A 24,406-nucleotide genomic window follows, 5' to 3' on the forward strand; every position below is an offset into this window, starting at 1 on the left:
TCATTTGTGAACATTCTTCAAAACACCTCCTTTTGTGTTTCAGAGTAGAAAGACAGTCATACAGCAGGGCTGAACAGTAAGGCTTTTTTTCTGCTGGTCCAGTCACACTAGTAGTAGTTCAGATTTTTATACGCCCTGCATTTTCACTGGCCCCACCACAAACAAACAAACAAACAAAAAGGATAAATTGTATTTTTAACAATGTATTTCCATACTGTTTGTGCCAGGAAAATAAATAAATACATTTTTTCATAAGAATACTTTTGCTGGAAAACGATAAATCTGACTGATGATTTTCAAACACTTCTAACTGATGCTTTCAAGATTTCCTTATTGTTGAGCCCTATAAAGGTTGGAATAACATGGCAGCGCGTCTCATTACTGAACTGAAAGACTGGACACGTTAAATGTTACTGCAGTGCCACACAGTAAAAGACAGAAAGTTCCAGTGGGACTGCAGTGACATTTACAGTAAGATGGAATGGATTCAATTCCAACATGAAACCAACTTCACCCTTGTCATTACCTGTCAGCATCACTGGGCACACTGCCCTGAATGAGCACAATCTCTTCGGGATGTAGTCCACCCAGGATGGTCCCAGCATAAGGAATCGTCTGAATGAAAAAATTCAAATCATGAGACTCACTTAAGTTAAGACCCAGCTGTGCACTCTCTTCTGCTTTTCTGATCTATCTATCTGGTTTGGCCAACCCATGATTCTATAATATAAAGCACGTACGCGTTTAATAGCAAAACAAAAATAACTAATAGCAAAACAATTAAGGCATTAACTGCTGAGGAAATATATGCAGGTGTACTTCAGTCAACTCCAAAACAGGCAGACTACATTTAGTAGATAACAAGCATTAACAAATAAGCAAAAAGTAGTGTAAACCTTACTGGATTAATTACTGTTTGTTTCGGATTTGCGACAGACATACTGTCGATACTGTTATGACAGAAGTCTCTTTTGTAGTTAACAGAGTTGTTCGTCAGATGTTGATGAAAATATCAACGTTCTCTGCACTTTCGCTTCCGCAAATGTAAGCGACGCGTTTGATGACCAATGAGCGCGCTGAATCAGTCAGAGCGCGCTGAATTTACTGACCAATCAGAGCGTGGTATGAGCGCAACGCATTCAGTGACCACCAATCAGAACGCGGGGGGATTTGACAGAAGCCTGGCTCCCCCATGTGCACCTTATCCCCACTCCAACAGACACCCCAGCACGGACACCACTCCACTCGCAACCTGAAGCCAAGGGAATCATTCGTAAAGCTGAAAATAATATCTGGCAGGAGCAATGGGATAGAGAATTGAAGAGGAGACATCTTTATAAGATACAGGAAAAAGTAGGCACAGGAGGAGGAATGACAGCTTTACTAAGAAGAAGAGAAGAATCAAAAACAGCCAGACTCCGCTTAGGTCACTCAGGATTAAACGCAACATTATATAAAATAAAAAAGCACCATAATGAGTTATGCAATTATTGTGAAGATGTTGAAACAGTTGAACATGTTATTCTATACAATGCACAGCAATGATAGACAAGTATTGCATTCAAAATTGCAAGCAAAAGGAATTCAAATCATGTCATTAGGAAATCTGGATAAAAAACAAGGGAAATTATATATGAGAGATGATATTTTGAGATTTATAAAGGCAACAGGATTGGATTCGAGAGTATAGATATTATATTTATGTATATATTGTATACAAAAGCTAGTTTACCAACCGCCATAAAACACAGAAGACACTGAAGTGCCTGTAAGTGATAAACATCCTCATGACGGGCTTCATGTAGCAGTTGCTTCTCATTCATACACACACTCAATCATGCACACACGCAGTCTGCTACTGTATAAAATCTCCTGTGTTCTTGGGGTCTCTGCTGAGATTTATGTCATAGATGATCGAATTGGATTAGGGAGGGAGTTTGATGGAATAGGTGGATTAAGCGGAGGAGGGGTAAAGTAAACTATGTCCATGAAGTTTAAGTGTGTAGTTACGTTCACCAACTGCTTACTGTCAGAGTTTGTGGATTGGGTCAGTGGTTGTGGTTGACAAACTAGTTTTTGTTCACAGGCCACTTCACGACTTCTTATAAACTATGAAGAAATACTGGACTTCTTGTTCAAGGTGCTGGGTCACATGAGCTACACACTTATGAGATATGTTATGATGGATATGTATGGAATAATCTGTTGTGTTATTACGTTGTGGTTTTGGTTTTCTTCAGCCCAATTTTGGAGCTTCACTGCACATTCTAAAGGTAGAAATAGGAGGCGATGCCCAAACTACAGGTAAGACCTGTCTGTCTGTCTGTTTTTTTCTGTAGATCAGTGATGCACAAATAATATCAATCCAATAATAGTAATGGACTTTAATAATAACAATGGGTTATTCATGCAAAACCAAAATATTAGGAACTGAAATGAAAGGTCTGATATCTTTAGATTTTCTGATCTGGAAGTGCTAATTATATTCTCTTCATTTCAGTAAGTGATTCCGCATAGAAATACATCTCAGACAAGAACAAAGTTTTGTACAATACCCAGTCTCAACAACTTATTTTATTTATTACTAGAAATAAATATTCATTCTGTATTATTAGATCATAACATATTTCTCTGCTTGACAGATGGCACAGAACCCTCTCACGTGCAACATGCACAGTAAGGATGATGTGGATTTTTACAGTGGATATGTATGGTGGCTTATGAAAGAAGCCAAGATGAGAAATCCAAACATCAAGCTGATTGGTAATCAGTTGGTCATACACTGTAATTTCCATTTACACTGTAAGAAACATATGGAATGTGGAGATTACAGATATTGAAGTTAATTGAATGGTTTGATTTTGAAGGTCTTCCCTGGGCATTTCCAGGATTGATTGGCCATTAATGGCCTTACTTTTTCCCAAATATTACTGTTAACTATTTTGTTTCCTGGATTATTGAGGCAAAGCAGTATCATACAGTTGCAATCTAAATTATTCAACCCCCCGACCAGCAGTGCATTCTGGTGATGTGAATTAAAACACATCAACTAAAACCTCAGTAAACATTCAGTTTTTAATACACATTTGAATGATTGAGTTCAGTTTACCCACACTTTTAAATAAAAAATAACTAATTCTCTCCACAAATGTCATGTCAAAAATATTCAACCCCCAAAGTCAGTCATTTGTGGAGCATCCTTTCCCCTTAATAACATCAAATAAATGTTTTAGGTAAGTGTTCTCAGGCTTCGGACACCTCTCTATTGGAATCTTTACACATTTCTTATGGGCAAAAGTTTCCAGCTTATTGACATTTTTTGGTTTCTGTGCTGCCACTGCTTCCTTCAAATCCCAGCAAAGATTTTCAGTGGATTTTTAATGATGGAATGAAAGGGCCATTCAAGGACATTCTACGACCCATCCCTGAACCAGATTTTGGACAACTTGGATGTATCCTTGGTGTTACTGTCTTGCTGAAAATTCCAGTGATCACCAAGCTTCAATTTACACACTGAAGGCATCACATCTTTGCCAAAATGGCCTGATACATGAAAGAATCCATGGCGTCAGTCACATAGTCAGGATAGCCATTTCCTGCAGCCACAAAACACCCCCATAATAGGACTGACCCACCTCCATGCTTGACCGTGGGGATGGTGTCGTTCTTGTCATCACCTTGCCTTTCTTACTCCAGACGTACTGCTGACCCATGAATTCTTGAAAATTCTAGTCAACATTTCCTTTCTTGAAGTTTTGCTTTCTTCCACACCCAAGAAAAATGCTGTTGTACCATATTTTAAAAATGTATGAATGGTGCTGCCAACTTTGTCTATTGGAAATTGAAGTGCCTTGGAAATGTACTTTTAGCCATGGCCTTTCTTGTGTAATGAAATAATCTCCTTGTGGCAGCGGGGGCGTGGTAGCGGTAAGGATGCACACACCTGAGCCTGATAATGTCTAACACCTGTTTCTAGTTGCAGTAAGCAGTGGGGAGAGCGGTATAAAGCGACCACGCCAGCAACGAGATGGGGAGAGAGCTACCGGTCTGAAAGAGGCTGTGTTGTTAACTGAAGGGTGTTGCACTGAAAAGCCCTTTAAGTTTGTTTATTAAAATCTTACTTTTGAGTTGAAGAACCCAGTTCCTGTGTCCTCGTTTCCCACCCTACGCCTAATCCTTTACACTCCTCTATTACCTTTTGTGACAGCTTCTTGAACTGCTTCTGCTCACTTAAACAAATAAGGAGTTTTCTAACTCCACTGCTCTGTGTTTCATGGAAACCTGGCTGAATGAATCCATCCCGGACAGTGTACTACATCTGCTGGGCTTCTGGCTGTTCAGAGCGGATTACGTTGCAGAATCATCGGGGAAAACGAAAGGCGGTGGAACATGCTTTTACATCAAAGAAAGTTGGTGTACAGATGTAACAGCATTGAAAAAGATGTGCTGTCCTAATTTAGAAGCACTCTTCATCAACTGTAAGCCTTTCTACTCGCTGCGGGAGTTTTCCTAGATAATTCTGGTGAGTGTGTACATCCCGCCACAAGCATGCGTGAATGCAGCATTGCAACAGCTGGCTGATCACATCACAGACATGAAGCAACAACACCTGGACTCTCTTATCATTATTCTGGGAGATTTGAATAAAGCTAACCTCACCCGTGAACTGCCAAAATACAAACAACACATCACATGCCCCACCAGAGAAAGAATTCTACTGGATCACTGCAAAGGATGCATATCGCTCTGTCCCACATGCAGCTTTAGGACTCTCTGATCACTGTCTGATTCATCTTCTTCCGACCTACAGGCAGAAACTTAAATCAGCTAAACCTTTAGTAAGGACTGTAAAGAGATGGACTAATGAAGCAGAGCTGGACCTCAAGCCTGCTTTGACTGCACTGACTGGAATGTTTTTGAAGCTGCAGCCACAGACCTGGATGAGCCACAGACCTTTTTCCTTGTTGTAGGAGGAGCGGTTTAAATATCTGTGTCCAGTTCGTACTCTACGGTGTAGGTGGAAGGAATGAATGCATTTAGGAGGAGTAATCAGCTTTTCGTTTCTTGGGCTGATTCTCATAACACGATAGCACCTGTCTCATTGGGTAGTGGAAGCTATTATGTTAAGTTATAATAGCCTGGGGTAGTGACCTCCAGAGGGCTTGGGCATGGCTATCTCATGGGTGCTGTCCAGGACATTTGTGTGGCTCTGAGTTGGCCTTCACCTCACATTTTTGACCGATTTTATAGACTGGATGTTACAGAGCCGTCATTGGCTCATTCAGTCCTTGGAGTGGGTAGTCATTTACATTTATTAATTTCGCAGATGTTTTTATCTAAAGCGCCTTACAAAATGAATAGTAGTCAATCTGCCGATGTGAAAAAAAAGAAAAGAAATTAAAAAAAGACACAAAACAACAATACATAGTGAAAGCACAAGTGTGTTCTTTATTTTCCCCATCTATTCTTTAGGAACCTGATTGGGTTCTTATACATTGGACACTACAAGTCGGTTGACTGGTCTGCTTCGGACAGCATATCTGCAATACAGGAGTTGGCTATATCCCATAGTGAGATAACAAACAGATGATAAAAATTGAACTTTAGGTTACTCACGTTACCCCAGTTCTCTGATAACAGTAGTGAGGTATCTCACCACTCTTCCCTCCTTGCAGCTGCACGGAGAAGAAATATGCGGAGAATGAAGAAGGTACTTATTGCAGTGTCTTAAATGAGGGAGGTGGGGCTCCTTATCACAGCTGTAATTTGTCTGTCAACTGACAGGCGTGGTGTCTTTGGTGCTTCTATGATCAAAACATGCCCAAGGCAATTTCCCATAGTGAGATACCTCACTCCTGTTATCAGAGAACTGGGGTTACGTGAGTAACCTAAAGATTGTCATAACCAGATTAAGCTAATATTCCGCTTAGAAATATTAATACGACAGCTGGCTTATGCCTGTATTAATCAGAATTTTGGCACATGTAAACATGAATATCCACCATAACTGAACATTCATTTATATCTGCTAATGTCCAAACAAAGGTAACTCTGGGTGATATTAGTTAATGAAAGTCCAGATATTGAAGAAACCCATATCGAAGTATGTTAACAAACAAATGTTAAAAGAAAAGTCATGGTCTACATTTGTAAGAGTTTCATTACATGCAGTTCATTTTGCAATTCATTACATATTTGTATGTTATTTTTTAAGGACATGAATTAGAATTCATGAGTTTATTAATTTACTGTCCAAAATTATTAACATGCAGTGTAATAAATGGCAAGAGCAAACTTGTTAATGTCTTTTTTGGAATAAAGGCAGAATATGGACTTAATCGGAAAAGTATGTGCATGTAAACATGGTATGAATTGGAAAATCAAATATGAAAATAAAAGTTTTTACCTAAATTTTGACTTCCCCTCAGTCGGCTTGGCTTGGAAAGCTTAGCAGCATTCCTATTTTTGGGTCTGGGACAAATATCATTCCTACCATTTACATCCACGACTTTGCAAGGTTTGAGAAAATGCATAAAAAATGTCACATTGTTGCATTTGTGTTGACTGATGTTATTAGTCTCGTTCACATTTCTATATTTTGTCATTATGTGTATCTCTAGAGTGGTGCAAAATATCATCGATCGCAAACCAAAGACACACTACTTCATCGCTGTGGATGAATCCAAGAACACTTTTGAAGACATTGTGAAAGTATAAAATCATTACACACTCCATCTTTTTATCCTTGTGCAATGTATCACCTTCTGATGTGCTGAATGTAAATACTTAGTGGTGTTTGTTAAGGCAAGTGTCTCTCTTACTATTGCTCATACTTAAGGGTTAGAGTTATTTCAACAAACCCATAACGCCGAGTATTAAACTTTGGTGTGTAACTCACACCATAAATCTAATTACTAAGCAGGCAGCTCTATATTTTCTTAGGCCATTGCTTCTGCCCTGGGTTCTGGTAAAATAGAAAAAGTTACTAAGGAAGATGGTATGTTGGTATATGGTATGTTGTTTGAGTTGAACACACATTTTTCGTACGGTATAAATCAGAATATGCTGATATTTTATCATATTGATTTGTATTTTTGCAGGAAACTAACCTGCATTATCTAAGTGTAAACCTTCGGGCTGAGTCGGTTTTCTCAAAAGAGAGATTTAACCTCCGCTGGGATTGTGAAAATGGAATGGTTGATAACATATTGCGTGTGGTGGAGGAATTCAGACAAACACGGCAACTGTCGGTAAGAAATACAGTGTGAACTGTCAGGTGGTGTGCTTTGATAGCACTTGTTGATGTTAATGCTGAGTGTAACTTCCCGTTCTATGGCAGAGAGTGTATTTAAGCTCAGCTGACTTGGTAACCATAGTTTACCCCAAAATACCATAGTTGCTAAAAGTTTAAACCACACTGAAAATCTGGAATTAACATTTTTATTTAAACCTGGAAATGGAAAGGATTTTGAAAAATATATATCATATAAAAATATAAATCAATGAAGCATTATGACATAAAATGAATAAAAAATATATATGATTCTGCACTATTTCTAGGCCACTAATTAGTCAAATGTAAGCAAATTGTGACAAATGTTCTTGCTTCCATGAAAGCACACAACATGCTCTTTGGAACATTCTCAAATAACACTGGATAATGTGATCATCAGATTTCGCACAAACTTGTTGATTCCATGTCAGCTTGTGTGCAAGCTGTCATTAAAGCAAAAGAGAGACACCAAATACTAAGACATTCTTAAATTCATGTTCATTCTTCAATTAAACTTTCAACACAAATTGAGTGAAAACAAGTTGCTCTCATTTTATTTCCTTCAGCCAGTAAAAATCTGTCTTCTTGGGCCCCCTTCTGTTGACAAGAGCTCAGTTGCTGCAAAGTTGAGCAAATATTACAAACTTCATTATATTAATGTCAAGCAAGCCGTTGAAGAGAAAATCAGACAACTGGTGAGTGAGAGCTACAGAACAGCTTCTATATTATATATAATAACTTTGGTAGGGGAAAAGACAATGGCCCCAAAAACTCCCCAAAAATGAAAAAATCTAATAATTTACTCACCCTCATGCCAATATCTGTGTATATGACTTTCTTTATTCTGCAGAACACAAACAAAGAATATCTCGACTTTGTAGGTCCAAACAATGCAAGTGAATGGTGACCAGAAGCACATCAAGGCTGCATAAAGGTAATCCATAAGACTCCAGTGGTTTTATCTATGTCTTCTGAAGCGATCCAACTGATTTTGGGTGAGAACTGACCCAAATATAACTCCTTTTTCACTATAAATCTTGACATCAGCAGTCTCCTTGGAGATTATGATTTCAAGCTTGATTACACTTCCTAGCGCCATCTAGCACACTGCGCATGCGTCAAGCACTAGGAAGTGTATTTGAGCTTCAAATCATGATCGTGCCTAGAGATTGCAATGGCAAGATGTGCAGTAAAAAAGTTGTTATATTTTGGTCTGTTCTCACCCAAAATCTTTGCTTCAGAAGGCATGGATTAAACCACTGGAGACAAATGGATTACTTTTATGCAGACTTTATGTACTTTTTGGAGATTAAAAATTTTGGTCACCATTTACTTGCATTGTATGGACCTTTGTATGGCATGAGGGTGAGTAAATGATGAGAGAATTTTCATTTTTGGGTGAACTATCCCTTTAAAGGGGTCATGCCATGTTTTTTTTTTCTTCCTCAAGGTTCACTTATAATGTTGGTAAAGTTTTTAGAACAGAAGACCCCCTCCGTGGATCATTCATCAACTCAAAAGACTTAAAAACTCAAAAATCAAAGCGTCAGGAGGCAATTTGCAACCTTGAAACCTGCTTTTTTATCAAAAGTGAAAAAAAAAAGTATTTTAAAATAAATTGCAATATCAGCTGAGAAAGAGTAGTGTTGGGGAGATGACTCAAACTGATGTCAAATGGAGCTTCATAATGTTGGTACCCATTCACTTGCATTGTGTGGACCAAAAGAGCTGAGAAATTCTTCTAAAAATCTTCATTTGTGTTCTTCTGAAGAAAGAGTCATGCACATCCGGGATGGCATAAGGGTGAGTAAATGATGAGAGAATTTTCATTTTTGGGTGAACTATTTCTACAATACATGGGCCGCCCATCCTATAGGCGATATATAGGTGTCCGCCTAGGTCCCTGACGTGCCTGGAGCCCCCACGAAAAGTGTATAGTTAATGAATATGTCACTATTACTGAGAAACATAAGCAGGTTTTTTGTTTTTTTTTATCCCAGTGGCTCTAAAGTTTCCATTGCTCACTCTTTCTAAGCAAAGACCCCGTGTGGACCTCATCTTTTAACATACAAATCACAATGAAGTTACAACAAATACAATGACAGCAGTGTACATTAAATGCACAAACAGTAAAGCTATAAGCAGTACACAGTAACTGGCATAATTAATTCATACTGCAATGCACCTGACAGATATTATATAAATATTACTTTGTGGCTATATAAGTCTTTGAGGCTTTCTTTGTTTAAAGGATGGCAGAAACAGCGCTTGTCAAAGCATAGGGCTTATCATGTTTGTTCAAGAATAATATGAGGAAGGAATTCAGACACTGCCAATATAAAGAAAGATACAAAAAACTCATGCAGAGTGAAAATATGAGCAATTAATCCGTACAATAACCAAGCTATCCTATCTGCAAAATCTGCTCTCTAAGAGGTATGTGTTTATACTTTACATTTAATTATATTTGTTTATTTTTATATATATTTTTCGAGGTGTTGTGTTTATAGGCCCTATTTCAAATATATTTTATTTATACATTATTTATTACCACATTGCTGTATAGCTACTTGATTGTCACTGGTGTTTTAACTTTTATTCACTTTTGCACAAATTCTGGCCAACTTTTTGTTTTCATTGATTTTGGTAGTTGACATGAAATTTCAAGCATTGTCAGCAGTGTCCTGAGGTGTAACATACTTTCTTCTTCTAAAACTATTTTAAACAGCATTTTCTTATTTTGTGCACTGTAATGGGTAACAGTACGAATGTATTTGTGAACTTTAAATTAGTGAGCTTAACATAAACTAACAATGAACAATACTAAATAATCTTGGTTAATGTTAATTTCTACATATACCAATTAATTTTTAATATTAAAAGTTGTATATGTTAAGTTATCATTAATAAATGCAGTATGAACCAACATGAACAAACAATGAACAATTGTATTTTTATAAATTAACATTAACCAAGATTAATAAATGCTGTAAAATGATATTGTACATAATGCATTTACTAATGTTAAAAAATACAACCTTACTGTGAAGTGTTAACCCTGTAATTATTATACTTGTGGTTTCCATGACCTCATATAAAATGAGAGAAGTTTATTTGTGCTTTTAGAGAAAAAGTTGAAAGGTGATTAAAATAGTGAAAAACTTGTGAAATGCTGACTTGTCAGCACCTTATACAATAATGTACACTGGCGGCCAAAAGTTTGGAATAATGTACAGATTTTGCTGTTTCGGAAGGAAACTGGTACTTTAATTCACCAAAGTGGCATTCAGCTGATCACAAAGTATAGTCAGGACATTACTGATGTTAAAAAAACAGCACCATCACTATTTGACAAAAGTCATTTTTGATCAAATCTAGACAGGCCCCATTTCCAGCAGCCATCACTCCAACACCTTATCCTTGAGTAATCAGGCTAAATTGCTAATTTGGTACTAGAAAATCACTTGTCATTATATCAAACACAGTTGAAAGCTATTTGGTTCATTAAATGAAGCTTAACATTGTCTTTGTGTTTGTTTTTGAGCTGCCACAGTATGCAATAGACTGGCATGTCATAAGGTCAATATTAGGTCAAAAATGGCAAAAAAGAAACAGCTTTCTCTAGAAACTCATCAGTCAATCATTGTTTTGAGGAATGAAAGCTATACAGTTCTTGAAATTGCCAAAAAAAAACAAAGGTGTACACTGCAGTCTTCAAAGACAAAGGACAACTGGCTCTAACAAGGACAGAAAGAGGTGTGGAAGGCCAGATGTACAACCAAAAAAGAGGATAGGTACATCAGTCTGTAGTTTGAAAAATAGACGCCTCACATGTCCTCAGCTGACAGCTTCATTGAATTCTACCCGCTCAACATCAGTTTCATGTACAACAGTAAAGAGAAGACTCAGGGGTGCAGGCCTTATGGGAAGAATTGCAAAGAAAAAGACAAAACAGCCACATCTATGGCAAGTGCTACAACAAGCGTGTTGTGAAATGTCTCCCGAGTATCTGGACAAACTACAGCTAGAATGCCAAGGATCTGCAAAGCTGTCATTGCTGCATGTGGAGGATTTTTTGATGAGAACACTTTGAAGTAGTTTAAGAAGTTCAGAAATTATTATTTGTTTTTTTCAAATTGTAATAGTAATTTTTCACATTATTAATGTCCTGACTATACACTGTGATAAGTTAAATGCCACTTTGCTGAATAAAAGTACCAATTTCTTTCCATAAGAGCAAAATCTGTACATTATTCCCAACTTTTGGCTGCCAGTGTATATTTTAACATAACATCTTCATGTTGGGGGAAAAAGTTCTTGGACACGCTATTTGTCATTTACCCAGCTATAGAGAGCTTTTTTTTTAGTGCTTTCTCTGTAAAAAAAAAAAAAAAAAATACAAAGTCCACATCACGTTTGCAGTGGTTCTATGGATGTTTTAAAATTATGACAATATTCACACCGGTGGGGCCAATTTTCATGATTTCGCCTAGGGTCCTACAAACCTAGGGGCCGGCCCTGCATTAATAAGCAAAAGCATTGTGTTTACAATGGAATGACTATATTGTTAAGCTTGTCATGGGTGTGTATCTTCAGAACAGGAATGTGACGGAGGTGAAGAAGCAGGAACATGAGCTGTTAGAGTCGCAATCCATCCCTATGAGACATTACCTGATGAAATATGTCATGCCCACTGTCACACAAGCACTGGTGGAGTGCTATAAGATCAAGCCTGATGACCCTGTAGACTTTTTGGTAACACTTGTCTCATGGTATTCATATCATGTGTTCTATTTAACAAAAATACACCTAACACTTTTACACCTAAAAATGTATACATTTCACATGTTTTAAATGATGTATACTATAAAAAACTGGGAACTCAGTGCGCCATTTTAGAAGTCCAAAAGACAGTTTATAGGTACCTATAGGCAACGGAAAATCCATATAAAGGATGTATATACAGTATAAGAAACCTACACACTATTACTGTTAAAAAAAGGGGGACATACACCACCAAATGCGAGATTGTAGAATGACAAGCCTTTCGGTCACAGGTATCAGTGCTTCTGTCATTCTTATATATACAGTACAATCTCTAAATGATGTGCACTTTCATGAGATAAAAACTCCCGTCATATCAGTGGCCTAGAAAAAGCTGTTCTATAGAGTGGGCCTCCCCCTCAGACAAAGTACCGCAGCAAACTCACGTTATTGGTTCAGCCAATGTTGCTGTTTCAGCCTAGTCACGATTCTCAAATAAATAGAGCAATGTTTTGATAGCATCAGAGCCACAGTGATAAGCCAACTTATCTTTGCATATTAAACTGGGGAAAGTATTTTAACTATGGATGTCAATTTAACACAATTCATTTTAGTTTTAACACAATTTAAGTGTGGTTAATTAAATATCACGACACAAAAATTAACAAATTCAATCATGCCCCCTTATCAGTATGTAAATGACATATTAAGGGATTGTCCTACCATCGGAGCAATTCAGACTTATGACATCACAAGTTGTGTATTTGTGTTTGCACTTCTTCATCGTGAAGGCACAATGTCTGCCAAAATTAAAATGGAGACACAGTGTCTTTAGAGTTACAACCCTGTCATATTAAAAAAAAAGTAATGGCACTGTCTCCATTTGTGATTTCGTGTCCTCAGTGTTACATTTCAATCCTGCCAAAATTCAAATCAAATTGCAATCTCTTTTGCATTAGCAACCAAGAACGTTTTAGGAGAGCTTCAATATACATCGGACTTTCTAATGATTTTTAGTTTTTTAGAGAGAGAGAGAGAGAGAGAGAGAGAGAGAGAGAGAGAGAGAGAGAAACAGCATTGAGAGAGTTTCAAATTCCAGGACATTTTGCTATGGAAGCCCTGAACTGCACTTAAAAAAAAAAAAAAAATAAAAATATCAATGGGTGAATTTTTTTTTTTTTTTTGGGTGTCTGTGCCTTCCTGAGCTGATGTTCTACAATTTTTTTTTCTCTCCAAAAAAATAAAAATAATATTACAAAATTAATACAAAATTGTTTTTTTTCAGAAATTTTTTTTCTCTCCAAAATTCTTTTTTTGTCTCCAATTTTTTTTTTTTCTCAAACATTTTTTTTCTCTCCAAAAATTTTTTTTTTTCTCCTCAAGAGGCAACACAGGAGAATTTTGCTTGCTAGCTAACAATTAGCATACGGTACAGGCCTCAGCAAGGCGTCAGCTTCAACCACGGCACCGTGTTGAGTTAAAGGAAGATGCAGAGCTGCTTGAGGAAATGATATATGCTACCAGGATGGTGTGCCGCGCTGTCGCTCCCGGACACGAGAAGTACTTTAGAGCAGTGGTTCTAGTGGTTCAACTGGTTTTGCCCATATGACCCATATTTTACTCTGGACATCCAGTGCAAAAGTACAAACCTGAATTTAATGGATCCTGCATGCATGGGTCACATTTTCTTTTAACTTGCATAGTTTTGTTCATGGTTTTCAAGTATAAATGTGACATTGTTTTTGTTGTTGATGTCAAAACCAAAAACTCTCCTAACCCTTTTAAAAGTTGATGAGCATATTTATTTATATGAGCCCAATATATTTATTATTCAGTTTGTTTCCTAATATTAAACATGAGAACAAAGGCTATTGCACAGGAAGAAAACTTTATTCATAATTTGTCCACCGGTCTTGGAGGTCCTAAAGCCCTTACTTGACCTTAAATATACAGTGCAATGACATATGAGTAATATTTGAAGACCAAATTCAGTATGCACCTTATTGATTATGCATACTGTATACGGAGAAGCAGATGAGCCCAAAATCTTAACGCAACACGCAAAGTTGCACACTGAGCGATTTCCTCCCACAGAATACCATTTCAAAGAAAACACAACGTGTCACTGCCTGCAACATAGTAGGCCTATTCTTAATAAATGGAAAATAATTTCTTAACGCAATTGATTACCCGGGCAGGTTCACTTTCCATGAGTCAGCGAACGCTACGATTTGTAGGACTTCTTTGGGATGCTTTGATTTTTAAATGATTCAGCAGTTAACTTGTATAATTATTGTCTACCCACCAGAATAATGGGGGAGGTTCGTGCCGCCCCCCCCACAAGATGCCACCCTGGGCAACTGCCCATGTCGCATATTCCTAAATCCGCCCAACACACCCACCCCCATCTCAACAACTTTGGGGGCGTACTGATGCGGGTTTTGCCCAGGGCACCATACAAGCTAGAACTGCCACTGCCATTAAGTGCAACTTTAACGTATCTTTCTTGCATGGTTTATCAAAGACAATGGGACTATGACGAGGAGGAGGGCGTGGCCGGGCCATGAGGATGCATGCCCGGCGCTGAATTGTCCTAATCAGCCGGGAGGGGGATAAAGACGAGCCGGAGGCGCCAGTTCGAGAGAGAGAGAGAGAGACACACACGCTTTGTGTGTGTCTGTGTGTTTATGTTTGTTTAAGATCAGTTATGTAATTAAAGTTATGTTGACCATTCTGCTGGTTCCTGCCTCTTCCTTGCCCATCGTGAACCCCGTTACATTGGTGCCGAAACCCAGGAAGGAAGAGGGATGTGCTGTCCTGGAGTCCTCGCCGCTGCTGTCCGCCGAGAAGCGGAGGAGCCGTGGCCATCCACCAGGGGACGGAGGAGTCGCTGCTGGATGCCGGAAGTCGGAAGAACCACTGCCATCCACCAGTAAGGGGAGGAGCCGTTACCTTCTGCCAGGGGAGGAGTGGCTGTTGTCCGCCAGAGGGTGGAGGAGTGGCTGAGGACCAGGCGACGGTGTGTCCGGGGCCGGCGAGCAAGTTTTTTTTTTCTCTCTCTCTCTCTCTCCTCTCTCTCTCTCTCTCTCTGTCTCTCCCCCTCGCTCTTTTCCTCTCCCTCTCCTCGTCTCTCCCAGGACTCCAGAGAGGCAGGGAAGACCTGCCGACAGAAAGGGCAACACCTCCTCTCCAAGAAGGGAGGGGAGGGAAGTAAGTCACGCAGGAGGTTTCCCTGGCCTAAATCAGGCGGTGGAGGAGTTTGACGAGGAGGAGGGCGTGGCCGAGCCGTGAGGATGCACGCCCAGTGCTAAATTGTCCTAATCAGCCAGGAGGGGGATAAAGAGAGCAGGAGGCGCCAGTTAGAGAGAGAGAGAGACACGCGGCTGCTGTGTGTGTGTGTTTATGCTTGTTTAAGTTCAGTTATGTAATTAAAGTTATGTTGACCGTTCTGCCAGTTTGCGCCTCCTCCTTGCCTATCATGATCCCTGTTACAGGGACATTTAATAAATTGTAATATATTTTGATCATTGGAAAGCCATTGTAAACTATTTCAGAGGATAATAAGTCTGCGCATGTGACGTGATAGGTCTAAATTTACATGACACATAATACAGTATAATGTTATATTAGCCTTCTTTGATAAGCAAAATTGTAAATACAATAGAAAGGATATGTTCTTATTAAGAAGATTATTTAAAAAGACATACGTTAGTTATGTGACCCTGGAGTTTAAAACTTAAATTAATAGCCCTAAGTAAATTATTAATATATGGTTAACAAAGGATATTATAGAGAGAGTGTGCAATGAGAGATTTTTTAAAATCCTGTTCTGTGTGCATTTGTTCAGTTTCCAGCCAAAGTAACAAAACCTGAGGCTGGGAGAGCCCCTTATGATTCACATCACGTGCATTCACTTTATATGCATTTATTGCGTCACTTTTATTAATCTCAATAATTGAGCATCATTACATCTGAAACTCGGTTTTACTATCATTATTTATTCAATTAAATTATGTAATAGTTAATAAGCTTCGGTGCCTCTACAAGGTTACAAACAACTTCCATTTTTGTTAGTAGGCTATTTCCATATTTTTTTGAAGCAGAGAAGACAATCTCCTGGACATAGCCTACTGGCCAAAGTGATCAGCACCTTTGGACTGGACAGCTCCCGTAACGAAGCATGACTGGCTGAGATGAGATGAGATGAGCGATCGGTGCGGGTTGGTGTGCTCGTGCACTTTAATAAACTTTAACGAAAGAACAAAATCGCCACTTCGCCACTGTGACTCCTGTGTTACTAAAATCCTTGCGGTTTAGAGCATGCAGACAAAACACTCTAAGCAGTGTTTCTCAACTGGTGGGTCGTGGACAGAAGGGAATGAACATGTTATGTTCCCCCATTAACACCTTTAATGACTTATAATTTTAATTTATGTTAAATTAGTACAGCAGAATGGGCTAACCATCTGAGTTATGTTCCCCCAACATTTTCAGCGGCCGTCCACATGAAATGTACTGCCGAGGCCAATTTAATGATAATGTAATACGCGCAAAAGGCTTCTCTACAACGCTATATTTTCGCGGTGCAGTGAAAGCTTGTTTTTCATGTGAGTGCACGAACAACTTGCACCAGTGATCTGCTCTAATGTACTGTACCTCTGGAATGGATTCTAGTGAGAAATTTCTAGTTTAAATCACCATGGAGGAAGTCAAACCTCTCAAACAGGCAGCCCAACATTATAAACAGCAGTGAGGTGGGACATGGCAACACTGTGTTATGCGCCAAAATAAAGTTGTTGTTTTTCTTTTAAAATGATTTATCATCACCTTTACAAAAATGTTTCTCGATTTTACAGTAGTAACAGTAACCTGTGCTCATATGTCATTGCACTGTATATTTAAGGTCAAGTAAGGGCTTTAGGACCTCCAAGACCGGTGGACAAAATATGAATAAAGTTTTCTTACTGTGCAATAGCCTTTGTTCTCATGTTTAATATTAGGAAACAAACTGGATAATAAATATATTGGGCTCATATAAATAAATATGCTCATCAACTTTTAAAAGGGTTAGGAGAGTTTTTGGTTTTGACATCAACAACAAAAACAATGTCACATTTATACTTGAAAACCATGAACAAAACTATGCAAGTTAAAAGAAAATGTGACCCATGCATGCATGATCCATTAAATTCAGGTTTGTACTTTTGCACTGGATGTCCAATGTGAAATCTGGGTTCCAAAGCAAAACCAGCTGAACCACTAGAACCACTGCTCTAAAGTACTTCTCGTATCCGGGAGTGACAGCGCGTCACACAGTTCTGGGAGCATTATGTGTGTGCGTTCCTTTATTCTTATGACTTTGCTGTGCAGATATTTTTCAAAAGCGCCAATTAACCTGCTATTCTGGACATCGTCAATAGGCAATGACTTAATGGGTTTTCGCCATCCACTTGTCTCACCACCGTCCATGTATGCATTGTGCAGAGAGAGAGAGAGAGAGAGAAATTTTTTTTGAGAATGTTTTTATTTTATTTTATTTTTTTTTGGTAGAACATAGGCTCAGGAAGGCACAGACACCTAAAAAAAAATTTTTCACCTAGTGAAATGTTTTTTTTACAGTGTGGTTCGAATTGGTGAATTATCAGTGTTCCATACGTGTGTACACATAATTATTATACCTGCTATTTCTAATTCAATGTGCCGCTATTGTTTCAGTGATTGACTTGATTTAAATTTGACATTGCTATTTGATGAAGAAGCAACGTGGAAGTAAACTATAGCAAGTGTAACACATGAACACTATGATTTGGCTACTGTCATTATTTGGGTGTACTACTGAAATTGTGTAAGTTGTGTGTCTATTTTGAGAAAATGTATATGTGTAGCTTATGTGTAGTTTATGTGTAGCTTGTGTGTAGATTAAGTATAATGTGTAGCTCAATATGTCACAGCCAGTTGCATTTTATGAAATTTCAGTGGTAATAAATCCTGTTCTAGATTTGTTGCATCATCTTTGATATATGAAAAATTAAACATCAAAATATATTCTATTCTATTATTTTCTAATTGTCTTGAAAATCCGTTCCAAATTTGACACTATCTGTGCATTTTTTAGATCCACTTGTGATAGATATCTGTACCAGGTCTGTAAGACTCTGAGTATGTAATAATGTTTGGCGAAACACCCATGCATTTAAAGCCCAAGGGACGCATGACGAAAAACTCGTCATCAGCAGAGTGCTCAAGCACTGAACGCACGCAGCTTGATTTTTATAACTCTTTTAACATGCAGAATGCCCATGCGCCTGGAAACATTTGCACTAATTAGCAGGTCCATAGGGTGGCAACATGCACATTTGAGCCGTTGCTGTCACGAAGAAACGCTAGAAGAAGATGTGAACAATTTATTATCGATCCAGATCTTGACAAAATTGAGATCTTGTTTTGTTTTTTTCCAATACTTTCTACATAAGAGGAAGCCTTGTTCTAACATTTATTATTTTGGATTGCAAATTTACAGAAATGTAATATCTTCTAAAAGGAAAGTTGTGAAAACTATAAAAACTAATTCATTAGCCTAGGTACAGTCTCCCCATGACATATAAAATATTGTCACTGTATTTCCATGGTGTGTTTTTTATAATAATACAAATTTGTTGTGCCTTTAAATTCAGAAATTCTTTCAGGTAAATGTTTTTTTTTTTTTTTGGAATAAGAATCAATTGGATAAAGATCTGCAGGAAAAAGTAATGAGCACTTGTACAAACTTTCACACTAATCAAATAAGGGGAAATGAAACAAAATACAGACATGTACAAAAACAAGACAAAAAATCAAATAAAAATATATAAATAAATGAAAATAAATAACATGCGCACATGCAGAGGAAAACATTACACATCATCAGTGGTTTTACCAAAACATTTCTCATAGTGTTTCAGGAACTGGTCAGTTTTCTTGTTTTTAGTGAAATGAAGTGATTTGAGAAATGCCTCAACTTCAATTAAAAAATGTAGAACAGTAGGCTGTGAGTTAGAAAAGTTTTTCTTATGGATGAAAATGTTTTCATACAAAATAAAAAGTTAAAAATATTTTCCATTGGGGGGGCCTGGGTAGCTCAGCGAGTATTGACGCTGACTACCACCCCTGCATTCTTGAGTTCAAATCCAGGGTGTACTGAGTGACTCCAGCCAGGTCTCCTAAGCAACCAAATTGGCCCGGTTGCTAGGGAGGGTAGAGTCACATGGGGTAACCTCCTTGTGGTCATGATTAGTGGTTCTCGCTCTCAATGGGACGCGTGGTAAGATGTGCGTGGATAGCGGAGAGTAGCATGAGCCTCCACATGCTGGGATTCTCTGCGGTGTCATGCACAGCGAGCCACGTGACAAGATGCATGGATTGACTCTCTCAGAAGCAGAGGCAACTGAGACTTGTCCTCCGCCACCCGGATTGAAGTGAGTAACCGTGCCACCACGAGGACCTACTAAATAGTGGAAATTGCGCATTCCAATAAATAAATAAAATCATATTTTCCATTGAATTGTTGGAAGTGTTGCTATAGTAGCAAATAATCTCTTTTAAATTAAAGGACTGGGAATTTTCAGGGGGCTTAATAATATGAGATTATAAATTAGACAAAAACAATAACATTAGTTTAACACTGAAAAAATGAACGGATTAACGTTTCATCCTTACATCCACTAAATGAGCAGGTGCTGTCAACATCTGCATATTTAGACACATGCAGTAAGATTCACAGGACAGGCCTATATCTTATGCAAAATCTTAAAGTGGATTTCTGGGAATGCAGTACTTATGAGGCAACAACCATGCTTTCTTCCAGTCTATACAGTCAATCAAAGATGCTCAGTGGAATTTTCCTCTAGGAACAATGCAGTTTTTAAGTTGGAAAATTTGGCGAATATGCTTATTATTACACTTTTACTTATTCCATCTAAAATCAAAGCAGACTCTTTTGTGTCACCCTTACCAAACATTTAATGACTCTTAACAAGTTGAATTAGGCCGGCAGGAATGGCTCTAAGCACAGCATTATATACTTTAAACAGTATGGGGATGTCATAAACAGACATGAAGTGTTCATAAGACAAGCCATTATCAGATTTATCAAAAACTTAAAAGATTCAATTTTCTTATTGAACCATGCTGTAAAAAAAGGAAGAAATGTATTCCTAATAGTTATATCCGGGTTATTCCACAAAAGAGTCTCATGTGGTGAAAAATTGTAGGTGTAACATAACTTCCAGGCAAGAAGGGCCTACTGATGAAATTTAGATAATGCAATCGGCAGCTTATTAGGTAAATAATTACATTTTAATACAAAAGTGAGGCCACCGATTTGGTTAAAGATATGCTTAGAGATAAAAAACATATAGAATTAGGATTTGTTAAACACATTCTTTCAAGTACATAAAAAAAAAAAAGAAAATTTAAATAAAATGCTTTTCAGGCTGCATCAGTGAGGCATACAGTGTACATCATGGAAATACGTACACAGGCAGCATGTGGTGGTGGCTCTTAATGGTATTAATACTACTCCAGTGGAATGCCAGAAGTCTAATTTCGAACAGACATGAATTTAAGAAGTTTATAGATTAATTAGAGAACAAACCTCATGTAATTTGTATACAGGTGTCCTGGTTAAAACCCCACTTGAATTTTGTGATTCAGGGGTATGTAGCAGTTCGAAAGGATATGAAAGATGGTAATGGTGGAGGGGTAATTACATTCATTAAGCTAGGTATAGGATTTAGAAAAGTGGATGTAAGTAATGAAAACAAAGTAGTAGTTGTGGAGTTATGGGCTGGGGAACAGTGTGAAGTGTGAAGTGTTAGGTAACATAGGAGGTGTGGGGGTTAGTAGGGTAATATGGTGTGGAGCTTTCAATGCACATAGCACATTGTGGGGTAGCTTGAGCACTGATCGAAATGGAAAAATAGTGGAAGACATTCTAGGTTTGGAGAACTTGATATGTATAAATAACGGAAGTGCAACAAGAATGGATGCTGCTACAGGATAAAATTCAGCCTTAGATTTGACAATTGTGTCTCAAAATTTGGCTAGGATAAGTGTATGGAGAGTGCTGGAGCTTAAAATATATGAGAAGTGATCATTTCCCCATATTATGTAAATTAGGGGTGGGAGTGTCTAAAGAAAGAAAGGGAGTAATTCATAGATGGAAGTGCAAACCAGCAGATTGTGATAAAAGTGAGGATAGATTGGTGGGCTTAAATGAGGTAAATAAATATATTGAAAAACTTAATACTAAAATATGAAGAATTCTTTGTGATACAGCAGAAGAGGTGATTGGAAAAAGCAAGGGAATGCATAAGAAGAGAACATCATATTCAAAAGTATACTCAATAGATAATGGTACGCCTCACGGTAGTGTCTACAGTCCCATTTTGTTTAATATTATGATCAATGAAATCTTTTCAAAAATTGGGACTGGGGTAGGAAGATCTCTATATGCAGACGATGGAGCATTATGGAAGAGGGGAAGGAATGTCAAATATGTGGAGGACAGAATGCAGGAGGCAATAGATGAAGTTGGAAAGTGGGCTAACAGTTGGGGGTTCTGATTCTCAGTGTACAGACGGTGGAGGGAGATGGGTAATATTGAATATGTGTGTGCATTCTTATTTATTTATTTTTTTCTGAAAACTGACTGTTGATTTATTGTTTATTTTGTGTGTCATTGTTGATTTGATGTCAGGCCACTGGGGTGTGTGTTTGTGTTGGGTGGGGGGTGGGGGGGGATGTTTGGAGGGAAGGGTTTAGGTTTATGTAATGTGATTCCGTGTTTCCTGTTATGTTTATTTGATTTGTCATTGGAATCAATAAAAATTGTTAATTAAAAAAAAAAAAAAAAAAAAAAAACATTCTTTCTGTGGGTGCCGGCACACGTGGGGGTAAAAGGTAATGAACTAGCAGATGAAATGGCTAAACAGGATTTGAGTATCCAAGAATAGAAATTAATGCACCACTGAGTAAAGCGGAAATGAAAGGATTAATTCAAGAGACAGTTAAAAGGAGGTGGCAAGAAATGTGGACCCAGGAGTGAAAGGGAAGACATCTATATGGAATTAAAAAAGAGGTAGGAAATGATAGTGATGAGTAGTTTGTGGCAAAAGATGGGATGACACAGTAATTTCACGACTCCGTATCAGACACACTGCATTGAACCAGTCACTATTTAAGATAGGAAAGCATAAAAATGGACTGTGCAATAATTACCGGAAACTGTTGAACATGTTCTATTAGAATGCGTAGGTTATTACAAAGAAAGATCTCAGCTCAGAGAAGATGTTAAAGCCATATCCAAAGGGATAAATTGTTTAACATTACAGAACTTATTGAATAACAATTCAAAAGTGACTAAGGCTGTACTAGATTACCTAAAGACAACAGGTCTGATTAGAAGAATGTAACATAAAATCCTTGGGAAATAATATGATATTCAGATTAAACAATTTGATTTCAGATAGGGGTTTTCCCTCTCCCTCTCTTTGCCGTCTTTTTATTTCCTTCTTCATCAATGCTTCACACTCCATCCCAGTAGGTGGCGGAAATGCACCTAAGCTGGTTTGCCAACCGCCAATATAGCCAAAGAAGAAGAAGAAGAAGCAGTAGAAGAAGAAGAAGCATACGTCATGGCGTCACTTCCCGTTGCAACTGGCAGTTGGCGTTGCCGGAGCGCCATGTTGGTGCAAACAAAAGAAACAATTTCAGTGCTTTCATAACAATTCATAACAGGCCGAAAACTATGGCGGAATATACCATGCTGCTCAGCTTTTCATAAACCGGAGCTCTTCATAATGCCATTGTAAGTATCTCGCTGGAGTTTAAACACGCATACGATGAGAGTAAACACGTTGTCTGGGGCCTATGTCACGAATCAGACCCAAACTCAACACGTTCATAAAAGCACTTTATAACGCTTCAGTTTCTGAAGTGTTCACTTTGACAGCAACCTTTTCTGTACGCAGTTCTTAATGCGATAAAAATAACAACAGGTCATCAGATGTAGAGAGAAAGTTTATAGTAAACACGCCAGCTTGTAAGCACAGACATATTGAAATCTAATTTGCGTTCATGGGCTTGTTCAACTTTGTGCAGACATGTAGATCATTAGTTTACTGTTGATTTAGGCCGGTGACCTCGTGTTAATACTCTATAAGGGGGCGTTCACACAGACGCGTTCTAGCGTTCCAAAGCAGGTGTAGGGTAGCAGGTGTGTTGAGTCACATTATATAAGGGTGAACCACTTGACACGACATTTATGGCTTGAGACGTGACTCAAAAGCTAAAGACGTCAGTCAGATGCATGTATAAATAAACAATAATCCGGGTGGTGGAGGACAAATCTCAGTTGCCTGAGACCCTCGATCCGCCATTTTATCACGTGACTTGTTGAGCGCGTTACGACGGAGACCTAGCGCGTGTGGAGACTCACGCCGTTCAGCGGCATCCACGCACAACTCGCCATGTGCCCAACCAAGAGCGAGAACCACATTGTAGCGACAACGAGGATGTTAACCCAACGTGACTCTACCCACCCTAGCAACCGGTTGCTTAGGAAGCCTGATTGGAGTCACTCATCATGCACTGGATTTGAACTTGCGGCTCCAGGGGTGGTAGTCAGTGTCTTTACTTGCTGAGCTACCCAGGCCCCCCGCCCTGGTTCATTTTTGACAACAATCAGTCTTCAAAATATTCTTCTGAGAGTGCTGGATTAGGAGCTTTTATCTTCCTAATATCCCCTTAATTTTAACATTGTGTGTTTTTGGAAAAAAAAACCCACTAATGAAATATGGTTCATCTGTGATGTCTCGTCAGTATTACTGTAATTACAAGATGATCACATCCTCTTAGTTATAAATTATTTATTTCTATGGCAATACTCTTAATACCAAAATGGATCCGTGTACATGTGTTGCTGATGACAGTAAAATATTTAATCAATACATTGATTAATCTCTGTTGTTTTGCAAAATATTTAAGAACTAAGGAAGCACATCAGATAACATTGCCTATAATAAAATTACATTTAAATCTATAACATGTTGAAGTTTCTAGTACCTAACTACTAGAGCCCGACCAATATGGGATTTTTGAGACTGATACGATACCGATTTTAGAGGGGGAAAATTCACTGATGGCCGATATAATTAATTTTTGAGCTGGAATGAAAACAAACCTTGTCTATGTGGATTGTTCACTGATTTTGCCCTATGACTATGCAAAGGTACTCCGAAGGCTGCTTTCTTAAATAGTTTTATCAAAGAATATTTGACTATTATTATACATTGTCAACAAATTCTAGAAATGGACACTGAGAAAATAAAG

General features: G+C 38.2%; 2 protein-coding genes across 6 annotated transcripts in view; one reads left to right on the forward strand and one right to left on the reverse strand.

The window, feature by feature from the left end:
• LOC127409912 (galectin-8-like) overlaps nt 1-1,045 on the reverse strand; it is a 41,880-nt gene extending 40,835 nt beyond the window's left edge. For all 5 annotated transcript variants that reach the window (XM_051644885.1, XM_051644883.1, XM_051644882.1 and 2 more), the window contains exons 1-2: nt 902-1,045; nt 527-615 (exon numbers count right to left, since the gene is read on the reverse strand). In XM_051644885.1, coding sequence (XP_051500845.1) covers nt 527-615; nt 902-940 — 128 coding nt within the window. In that variant the 5' untranslated portion in view covers nt 941-1,045. The remainder of the gene's footprint in view (nt 1-526; nt 616-901) is intronic.
• A 21,665-nt stretch (nt 1,046-22,710) lies between these two features.
• The window catches only part of LOC127409889 (poly(A) polymerase type 3-like), a 35,766-nt gene continuing 34,070 nt past the window's right edge, over nt 22,711-24,406 (forward strand). Inside the window, exon 1 of the mRNA XM_051644841.1 lies at nt 22,711-22,883. Coding sequence (XP_051500801.1) covers nt 22,876-22,883 — 8 coding nt within the window. The 5' untranslated portion in view covers nt 22,711-22,875. The remainder of the gene's footprint in view (nt 22,884-24,406) is intronic.

The sequence above is a fragment of the Myxocyprinus asiaticus genome, chromosome 19 (genome assembly GCF_019703515.2).
Source record: "Myxocyprinus asiaticus isolate MX2 ecotype Aquarium Trade chromosome 19, UBuf_Myxa_2, whole genome shotgun sequence".
Taxonomy (NCBI): Eukaryota; Metazoa; Chordata; class Actinopteri; order Cypriniformes; family Catostomidae; genus Myxocyprinus; species Myxocyprinus asiaticus.